Source organism: Zootoca vivipara, chromosome 12, assembly GCF_963506605.1.
Source record: "Zootoca vivipara chromosome 12, rZooViv1.1, whole genome shotgun sequence".
Lineage (NCBI taxonomy): Eukaryota > Metazoa > Chordata > Lepidosauria > Squamata > Lacertidae > Zootoca > Zootoca vivipara.
The window spans coordinates 12,765,938-12,776,394 of record NC_083287.1 but is presented as its reverse complement, the minus strand read 5'-3'; the positions used below and the strand labels follow the sequence as shown (position 1 = coordinate 12,776,394).

Here is a 10,457-nt window from a genome sequence, read left to right as displayed (position 1 = left end):
CAATTTCCTTGCTTGCTTTTATGGTTGGGTCAGCCCTGAATACAGTCAGCCTGATTTACACATGTCCAGCTGAAGATGCCTTTATGCAAGTCTTCTGATCCCCAAGACAGACATTTGCCTCCTGCAACTGCTGCTCCTCCAGACAGGTTTCTGCTTAATTGTTCTAGAGCAGGCATCCCCAAACTTCGGCCCTCCAGATGTTTTGGACTACAATTCCCATCTTCCCTGACCACTGGTCCTGTTAGCTAGGGATCATGGGAGTTGTAGGCCAAAACATCTGGAGGGCCGCAGTTTGGGGGTGCCTGATCTAGAGGCTATCTGGAAAACCACCCTCTGTACCTAAATAACACCTCTTGAACAATCAGGAAAAATAAAAAGGCCAAAGAGTTAACTGGCCACAACTGCAGTAAGGTTTTAGTGGTGTGGTGGTTTTAGGCATGTTCTCTTCAAAATAAGCCCCAAAGAATTAAACGAGTCTGAGCAACAACTTCCACAGGTGTCACCTGTTGCCATTTGCAGCAAAAAAGAACCAAGGGTGGCATTCAAGTTTTACTCAGAGAAGGTTCATCTAAATAAATGGCTCTAACCTAGTCATGTTCATTAATTTCAGTGGATCTACTCTGAGTCAGATTCAGCTGAATACCAAATAATCTTGTTGCACTTAAAGACTTGCAAATTTATTGTGGCATAAGGGGCCATTCAACAGATGCATCGAGAGTTATCCTGAGCTTTATGTGAGTGAGTATCTTATCTATCTATCTATCTATCTATCCACACACACACACGGCTTGGGTGAGAGCCAGTGCTGGATTTATGTAAACAAGCTATAGCTTAGGGCCCCACTCTCTTGGCAGCCCCCCAAAAAATTAAAGGGGAAAAAACCTGAATGTACATTTCCAAAATATAAGATAAAAAACCAAATAAAGTAAAACCTACATGCAGCAACAGTGTTTTGTGTTGTGTGGGCTCCTATGATGTAACTAATGAGCCCCGCCTGCTAGCCTGCTCTCTATAATATCACTGGTTTGCTCATTTCTATACAGTGGTACCCCGGTTTACAAACACAATTGGTTCCGGAAGTCTGTACTTAACCTGAAGCGAACTTTCCCATTGAAAGTAATGGAAAGTGGATTAATCCGTTCCAGATGGGTCCGCGGCGTTCGTAAACCAAAAATCCATAAACCGAGGTGTTCATAAACCAAGGTTCCACTGTACATTATAGTCCAAAGGCTATTCATCGGGAAATAAGGATTTATTTTAAGTTTTTCATGAGTGCTAAAACTCAAAGTTTTTTTTAAAAAGTGGATTAATCCGTTCCAGACGAGTCCGTGGAGTACTTAAACTGAAAATACTCAACCCGAGGCGTACTTACACCAAGGTATGACTGTATATAGGGTGCCTACATTCTGCATGGACTGGTTGCATGTCAACATGTGCAAATGGCCTTAGATACCTATTAGGTCCATAAATTACCATATAGCATATATTCAACACAAAAAACTGCAACAATTTGTTGTTGACAAAGGACAGCTGGATATATAAAGAGCCCCATTACCTTCAGTAGCTTAGGGCCTCATCAAGCCTGAATCCAGCCCTGGGGCGAGCATAAGTGCACAAAGGACTAGATCCTTACTTCTTCAGCTACAGTGGCCCAGGTGGAACTGATTTTCTTGGCGTTCCCTGTTAGAAATGCCTTAACAGCAGAGGGTGGGAAGTGGCAACAACTGATCTTCTATAAACGAGGCTCATTACTTGCAATAGATAGCAAATGGGGGAAACGTATAAAACGACTGCTGCTGGGTAGTTTTCTCTTGGGTGGTGGAATTTCAGAAGTAACATTAGCAGGATGTGGTACTCCAAAGGGCTTGGGTGCTTATTGTTGTGTTGCGTGATTGAGAGTGTGGCTTGTGCTACTACGGGGGAGTCTCCGAGGCACAAGCCCATCACTGGGCAACTGCATAATGGAGCTAGCGAAGAATCTTCAAGGCAAGCTGATGTGCCTTCTCCTAGGCAGCCCTTGACTTGGTCACCCGCTAGCTCTCTGCGACATGTTGCAGTGCAATGCCACGAAGACGAAATGGTGATAGCCGTTCGCAGAGATCTGTTTGGGTCCGAGCAGCTGATCCAAGCAGCTGATCTCCACTTAGGCTTGCAAGGCTGCCGATACACTTCTGCTAATGCTTCTGACTTGGTTGTTTTTGAGGTGGGGCTTCAAGAGTGTGGCATTAATCTACAGGTAATGTGAGACTTGTGTACAAATAAGATCCTTCTTATGTTTTATTCCTATATGCACTTACCTTGGAGTAAGTCCTGTTGTACTCAGTGGGGCTTCCTACTTTGCAGAGTTATTCCTGTGGGAGTTTCTGCCTCAGGTGCAGAAATCTCTCTCTCTCCCCGGCAGAATAAAGTGTAGCAATAATAAATTACATAGTAATTTGCTTCCCTTTTATGAAGCAGCTGCCTTATTCTGCCTAATGAAAAGGCTGTCCTGTCCTGTAAACAGCACTTTGGGGAGCAATTTGCAACTGAAAACTTGTGCTGGGCCCTGCAGATGTGTCTTCTCTGAAAATTAAAGTGATCACATTACATGTGCTTGTTTGAATGCATTATTAGGGATGGGGAAATATATCAACCTGAGATTGTTTCGGTTTGTTTTTTCCAGCCCCAAGTTCAGCTCTCCACATTTCCACATAAGTTTGTGGGGCTTTTTTTTTAAGCTCTCACATTTTAGTGTTAATTTTGTTTTGCATTTGTGCAGCACAGTTTCCCCATAATGCAGTTTTGTGTCATTTTCACCAATGTATGAATTTATGTGCATACTTCACATTAGTGTTTGCATTCTTATACACATTACTTGACTTTAGATTTGCATTGTGCAAACTCCAAAGGATAACTCTCTTTTCGTTCACATATTGCTTGACAAGCGTGAACTGGTTAGTTTCATCTTGAAACACAAGCTGATTCTAATTTCTCCTCCATCCCTGGCCAGGCGTGTACTGTAGTTTCTTGAAAATGCAGCTCACCAAAGTTATGCCAAAATTAAAAAGTAGCCTGACCTTAGTTACGTTCACTCCCCAGCCACTTTGTTTTAATAGGTAACGGGCAATAACTCTGAACAATAAAAATACAGAATATTGAAACCTGGGTTGCTTTATTCTTCCAGACAACAGCAGACTCCCTGGTCTACCGCACAAGACTGTACTATAACCCAAGCTCTGCAAGCGGCCCTGGAATTGCAAGGAACAGCTCAGTAGAGATCCCTATTGAGTGCCACTACCCTAGGTGAGCATCTTAGGCCACAGTTCAGTATCCCACTTGCATGTCAACATCCACCGAGTTGTAATTTATTTATTTTTTGCTTTTTAGGGAAGATAAGGTGAGCAGCAATGGCACCAAGCCTATTGGGGTTCCTTTTACTTCGACAAAGTCTGCAGAAGGAGGGTTCCGCTTTTCCCTGCGTCTGATGACTGGTAAGGGAGATTCCAAACCCTGAAGAGGACAGTTGGTCAGATACTATTTTAAGTCTCCCTCTCTCCTCCTCCTCCTTTCCTTTCTTTGTTGTGGGTGACTATAGATGACTGGAGTGCTGAGAGGAAGTCTACTCGATATTGGCTGGGCGACTATCTCCATATCCAAGCAGATGTTGAGAGGCGAGAAGACCAGTTACCTCTCAGGCTATTAGTTGATAGCTGTGTGGCCACACAGATGCCAGAAGAAGATGCCAGCCTACAATATGCAATTCTTGACTTTCATGGGTAAGATTGGGGGGGGGGGATAGAGAGAGAGACACTGACTGGAAAAGGGATTATGTTACATGCCACCCCAATTTTAGATCAGTGTGTGACTCCAGGAGTTAAGTGATGGCTCCCTCTGGTGAAAAACGGCATAGGGATTTTTTTTTGGGGGGGGATGTCTATTACGGTAGTGACCCAATCCACACAGGCAGCAGAGGATCTCTGTCTGCTTGCCCACCTTCAGAAGAGATTCACACAGAATCACTCCTGCCTCTACCAACCTAGAATCAATTAAGGCCGCAATCCTAACGCAACTTACCTGGGAGTAAGTCCCTTTGAATGCCTTTGAGTGGCCGTGGTGAGGATTGTGCTGTAAGGCTGCGGTTCTACACACACCTCCTCGGAAGTAAAAACACCCAGGGCTTGCTTCTGCGTAAACATACATAAGATCAGGTTGCACGTTTTAATGGGGCCCTCCATTCCCAAATAGTTGCAGCACTGGAATAATGCTCAAGCGTTTTTATTCTTGACTGTACCGTCTTTGGATCCAGATGCCTGGTCGACGGGAGAATTCATGATGTGAAATCAGCCTTCAAAATCCCAAGACCACGCCTGGAAACCCTCCAGTTCACCATAGAAGCGTTCAGATTTGCTGAGGACATAAGGAACTTGGTGAGAGGACTCCTTCGTCTCACTAGCTTCCAGGGCCAGCCCTACCATTGGGCAGAATAAAAGTGATGGTGAGGGTGTTGATGGGAAAGGCCAGTGATCCACCCTCCGCCTCCTTAAGAGTGCCTGCTGCTGTCCTTAACAGCGCTGAAGTAAGATTCAGCTGGCCATGCAGGCCACTTCTTTCCATGAAGGCCATATTTTGTCTTGTCCCTGGACAACTGGCCCTGCTTACCTTTTTCATTTACAGTGAGATGGTAGCATCCCCCCCCCTGACCCTGTTTAATTTCCCTTCAAGATCTACATTGCTTGCCATCTGAGAGGCGTCACGACCGACAAAGGACCAGATCCTCTAAATAAAGCTTGTTCGTTCAACAGCCAAAGAAGCCTGTAAGTATCGCAGCATGCGTCATGGGAAAGACAGGACTTTGAGGAGTACTAACGTGACCTTTTCGTATGTATCAGTTGGCTACCAGTAGAAGGCTCCGAGGACATCTGTAACTGCTGTGAGACTGGGAACTGTGCATCATCTAAAGGATGGCCCAGCACAAACAACCCCAGCAATCGCCGTACACCAGAACAGTGGAAACAAGTGACTTCGGGGTCAGGTATGCTCTAAACCTGGGCGGTGGGGGAACCTGTAACCCTCCAGGTGGTGTTAGATTCTACCTGCCACCAGCTCCTTCCAGTATAGCCAGGTATAATGGGATTTGGGTCACATCTTACATCTTCCCCCAAAGCATCCCGAGAACTATAGTTTGCTAACTTTGTTTGGGGGTGGGGGGTAAACTGCAGTTCCCAGGATTCCTTGGGGGGGGGAGCCATGGGCTTAACACCAGTACTGAAAGACCTACATTGGCTCCCAGTACGTTTCAAAGTGTTGGTGCTGGCCTTTAAAGCCCTAAACAGCCCTGCTCCAGTATACCTGAAGGAGCATCTCCACCCCCATCATTCAGCCCGGAGACTGAGGTCCAGCTCCGAGGGCCTTCTGGCGTTTCCCTCAGTGCGAGAAGTGAGGTTACAGGGAACCAGGCAGAGGGCCTTTTTGGTCGTGGTGCCCTCCCTGTGGAACGTCCTTCCATCAGATGTCAAGGAAATGAACAACTACAGTGGTACCTCGGGTTAAGTACTTAATTGGTTCTGGGGTGCCATCCGCACCCCAAAAAGTACTTAATCTGAGCGGCGATGGCACATGTGCGTGAAATGCTGATAGAACGCTGCTGTGCATGCGCGAACTGCACAGATCGGTTCTGCGCATGTGCACGCCGTGGAACCCGTTGGGAGCCGCCCAGAGTGGCTGGGGAAACCCAGCCAGATGGGTGGGGTATAAAGAATAAATTGTAAGTACATAGTATGGATGTAACATTGTACCCAAGCAATAACTGGCCTGCCACAGATTCCCGCCCCCTACTCTGAATTTAGTAAAACAAGGTAAAGGGACCCCCTGACCATTAGGTCCAGTCGTGACCGACTCTGGGGTTGCGCGCTCATCTCGCATTATTGGCTGAGGGAGCCGGCGTATAGCTTCCAGGTCATGTGGCCAGCATGACAAAGCCACTTTTGGCAAACCAGAGCAGCACATGGAAACGCTGTTTACCTTCCCGCTGGAGCGGTTCCTATTTATCTACTTGCATTTTGACGTGCTTTCGAACCGCTAGGTTGGCAGGATTTTCTGAATTTACTCTATGGCAATAGCTCAGCTACTGAGAACTGCAAACTACACACTAGCTGGATATTCTGGAAACTTCTGCATTTCTAAACTGAGTGGGAATGCTTGAATGTTGCCATAAGTGATGCTAAGAGCTAAACATTTCCCATATTTCAAAGGTAAAAGCTATGTGCATGGAATTTCAAAAAGGTACAGTATTTTTTTCCACATTGCACAAAAAGCTTGTGGGACCAGCTCTTGCCTTTAACACCCGGGGATAAGCTTCCTTTAAGGCTCTAAAACCCGTTCTGTTGTTCGCTTCTAGCTACCGTTGGCATCTCGGAAGGGGAAGCTGAGGCGGACCTTCTGGTGGGACCTCTCTTAATCCTTGATGCTCCTTGGGACCTCCAGAAAGGGGACGTGGGAACAACAGACATGGGGGCCCAAGGTAAGAAAGGAAATGGCCGAACCAAAGGCTTGTGCTATGATAAAGTAGGGGTGGGGGAATCTGTGGCCCTCCACCTAACTTCATGCAAGTGGGGAAATCCTGGAAGGGGGCAAGAAGGGGGAAATTGCAGAGGAGATGGTCAAAACAGATGAAGCCATGATTCGCTCTGCAACCATTCAGTTCAGACTTCTGGCGAGAATGATCAGTTCCTTCCCAGGCAACCTCCTAAAGAAGACTGAATGGAGAAGTGGAGGTGCAGAGAGAAATTGGGGGGCTCCAGGTGTGCAGCCCCCCAACAGAGAAGAGGCAGTTCTCCTTGACATCTGAGGTTTTCAGGATCCACCCTATTCCTGTGACTGTAACTTGTTTTAACTTTTTAAAATACTGAATTTTGAATTGTTGCCACACACCCACACACAGCCCCGGCACTTGGTGGCGAAAGCCAGGTAACAAATTTCATTACCCTCTCGTCTTCCTGTCTATGTGGCATTCCTAGAGAGCTTCAAGCCACTTACCAATGGAAGCCTCTCATCTAAGCCTCACGATGGGAAGAAATGATCTGTTTTCTTCACGTTTTTGTGAAACATATTTACTTTGGTATTGGGGGAATGACCTTTCTTGAAGGTAGGGCTATTGATGTCACACGGCCTGGAGGCTGAGAACGTGCTATTTGCATGAAATGTACTTGTCTAGAGGCTACAACATACCAAACGCTTCCTAGTTCTACGTTCTCAGTAAATCCTGGAGTTGAAATCACTTGAGTACATAGGAGACTTGTTAAATACTGAAGTTCACTGCTGGGCCAGAAAGTGGAGGAGCTTAACATGTAAATCTGTCTTGTTGTGATTCCTTTCTTAAAGGTGAATCTCATGTGATAGAAGCCGAGGCTGACTCTACAGTTGGACGCCAGTTTATCCTCAAGGCAGACGAAGGACTCGGATGGCTCCTGGATTCCGATGAGGCTGTGACAACAACTGGTAAGGTCCTTTTAGAGAGCCAGTGTGGCATAATGGTTAGAGAGATGGACTAAGACCTGGGAGAGCAGGGTTTGAATCCCCACTCGGCCTTTAAGCTCACCTTGGGCCACAGTCACTCGCCATCTCTTAGTCTAACCTACCTCACAGGGTGGTTGTGAGGATGAAATGGGAAGAACCATGTACACTACTTTGAGATCCTTGGAAGATACAAGTGGCATATAAATGTAATAAAATAGACGGCTTTATATTAGAGAATCCATAGATTTCCCCAAAGGCTCTTACCTCTCAGTAACTGTAGTCATGGCTTCTGCTCCACCTTTTGCAATTTTCTCTAAGAAATCTGCTCCAATAATTACTACAGCTATGGTGATTTTCTTTCCTAAACCCATATACTGGGATCTTGGGAAGTGTTAGGGAGGGTGTCTACCCAAGTAAGTCCTGAGGCCAGAATGGGATAGACAAGTGGGACCTGAAACAAAATGTTGCAGTGTGAATGCTGCTATTTATGATTCAAAAATCACCAGTCAGTCAACTCCAGAGCAAAAACAATCCTCATTTGACTGTTTTTTGGAGGGTATCCCTCTAAAGTTTGTGGATGGGTGGTGCTGTTTTGGCTACATAAGGTCTGGCACTCACGGATTGGAAATACAGTTGTACCTTGGATCCTGAACGCCTTGCGAGTCGAACAGTTTGGCTCCCGAACGCCGCAAACCCAGAAGGTGTTCCAGTTTATGAGCGTTCTTTGGAACCCAAATGTCCGGCGCGGCTTCTGATTGGCTGCAGGAGCTTCCTACAGCCAATCGGAAGCCACACCTTGATTTCCGAACATTTCAGAAGTCAAACGGACTTCCGGAACGGATTTCATTAGACTTCCAAAGTTGTCAAAGTTGTCACTGTAGAGAGGTGAAAATCAGAAGTGTAATGAATGGCTAATTGTAGCTAACACAGAACAAATCAAGATGCAGTTAAAAGCAACAGGAACTGTAACTTCCTTCCTCCTTCTTCTTCTTTCTCCTCCTCCTCCTTTTTAAAGCCCTGTAAAACTTTTTTTAAAAGCAAAATGGTGGCTTTGCCTCTGAGCCTCCAAAGTCGCCGTTCTCGACAAACCCTTTGACAAGCCAATGCCTTAACACTCCTATTCCCTTGACTATAGATGGTGCACCACACACCACACCTGAAAATGTTGTTGCGGCCAAGCTAACCTCTGCTACAGATGAAAGCTTGGGTAAGCTGGCACCCTCTGTGGAGATAGCAAAGTTGTCACTGCAAGGTAATGGACATAATGAATGCATGGCACCGTTTACTAAAGGGGTTGGGTAGCAAACCATGGGAGATGGAGCTCTTGATTTTAATAACTTCTTAAACTCCTTTTAGGCACTGCATCACCGAAGGGGACTGTCCTGGAACAAATCCAAACCACAGCAGCTGCAATCGTGGTGCTTGCCATATTGAGCTGCGTCTTCTAGATATGTGGATAAAACCATTTGCTTGTATATTGAATACTGAGGTTTTTTTCTTGCAGCCTGAAACTGTACAGCGGGCAAGAATTGTGTTTATGTAATGTCTGCTGCACAAGCTTCAAAGCTTGAGGCCAGGTGGATCACCCTCTGCAAGGGCTTAAGCAAAATGGACTACCGAAATGAAAAATAAAACACATGTTGTTTTCAATCGGCAAGTGATGCATAACAATGTGCAATTGATGTTGTTGTTTTTCCCCCATTTACATTGAGGTCTCCTTTGAATTGGATGGTGCAGAATAATAATTATTTACATTAGTTGCTTGACTCACAAAAGCGACTTTAAATAGCTATGATTTTATGTAAAATCTCATCACAGCGAGACTAATAACACAACTTTTCCGGGAAGCCGAACTGCAGCAGAACAGCAGCAGTGCAGCATTCAACTAATACAGGGAGAAATGGAAAGCAATGCCTTTGTACAGGCATCCCCAAACTTTGGCCCTCCAGATGTTTTGGACTACAATTCCCATCTTCCCTGACCACTGGTCCTGTTAGCTAGGGATCATGGGAGTTGTAGGCCAAAACATCTGGAGGGCCGCAGTTTGGGGATGCCTGCCTTTGTATATCCCTAGGCTAGCCCTTCAGTCGTAACACTCCATTGGCAGAGAAATTCTGCCTTCCAATAGAAGACTGCCCTCTCAAATCTTCTTGCAGCAGTTAAAAAGTCCTGCCGTAGAAGAACCTCAAATTCTTGAGGTTCTTTTAAAAAATGGCTCAGTGGTGTTAACAGCTGAAATGCATAGCCTCAAGCCTATACAGTAAAACAAAACTGAGACAATCTGAGAAGGTAAAGTATAATTTTCTGCTGTAACTTGCAATTAAAACTGGTATTGCTCGGGTTTGAGTTACCTTAAGGGCTTGGTTGGCGATACAAATTCAACAAATGAAGATACGGGGTGTTTAAAGGCAGATTTTTCTCACATTTTGGCCGGGGGTAGTGGCTAGCAAGTGGCCAGGTGTTCCCATTTGCAGAGAGCAGTCCTGGGTTTCAAACGTCTGCAGAAGGCAGTCCTCTATTTGAAATACTGGACACTGTGTGCTTGATATGCTAAATACATTGTTCGTTGGCCAAATTTGTGCCATTCAAACTAAATTGGGATATCTATCATCTGATCCCCTAGTTGTTGAGTTGGGGTGTATGTAACTGAGATCCTTTACAGTACTCATGTTCTTAAGTGGAAATATTGTGTTTTATGCCTCAAGACTAGGAGCACTACCCTAGCTTTGGCGAGAAAGCATGCCAACTTCTCAATATGAGGGGAAGTCATGTGCTTTGCACAACCTTGTTTAATGGCTTTTTAACAGGCTTCTGATGTAATAGCTGCTGTGTGTCAAAGGAAGCAGAGCTAAAATCATTTCATTTGAACTTAGACCTTTGGCAAGCTCTGTTTAGTTTGTTTAGTGTCTAACCAGAAGAGCCGGTATTTTGCCATTTGTATGCCGGCAGCTGAAGTGGAGAGC

General features: G+C 45.4%; 1 protein-coding gene across 1 annotated transcript; it reads left to right on the top strand.

Moving 5' to 3' along the window:
* The first annotated feature begins 1,846 nt into the window (after positions 1 to 1,846).
* Positions 1,847 to 9,098, top strand: LOC118092150 (zona pellucida sperm-binding protein 3-like). Its single transcript, XM_035129936.2, has 11 exons — positions 1,847 to 2,236; positions 3,164 to 3,282; positions 3,367 to 3,470; positions 3,575 to 3,755; positions 4,286 to 4,406; positions 4,702 to 4,793; positions 4,869 to 5,011; positions 6,377 to 6,499; positions 7,360 to 7,476; positions 8,630 to 8,746; positions 8,851 to 9,098. The coding sequence occupies exons 1-11, from the start codon at positions 1,847 to 1,849 to the stop codon at positions 8,940 to 8,942; spliced, it is 1,599 nt and encodes a 532-aa protein (XP_034985827.2). The 3' UTR covers positions 8,943 to 9,098.
* Positions 9,099 to 10,457: the final 1,359 nt, after the last annotated feature.

What these genes read in the sequence shown, in the direction of transcription:
- LOC118092150 (XM_035129936.2), top strand. Translation starts at nt 1,847, where the DNA reads ATGTGGTACTCCAAAGGGCTTGGGTGCTTATTGTTGTGTTGCGTGATT. An exon ending in TTCCCTGCGTCTGATGACTG is followed by an intron (nt 3,471 to 3,574) that starts GTAAGGGAGATT and finishes GGGTGACTATAG; the next exon opens with ATGACTGGAGTGCTGAGAGG. An exon ending in AACAGACATGGGGGCCCAAG is followed by an intron (nt 6,500 to 7,359) that starts GTAAGAAAGGAA and finishes CCTTTCTTAAAG; the next exon opens with GTGAATCTCATGTGATAGAA.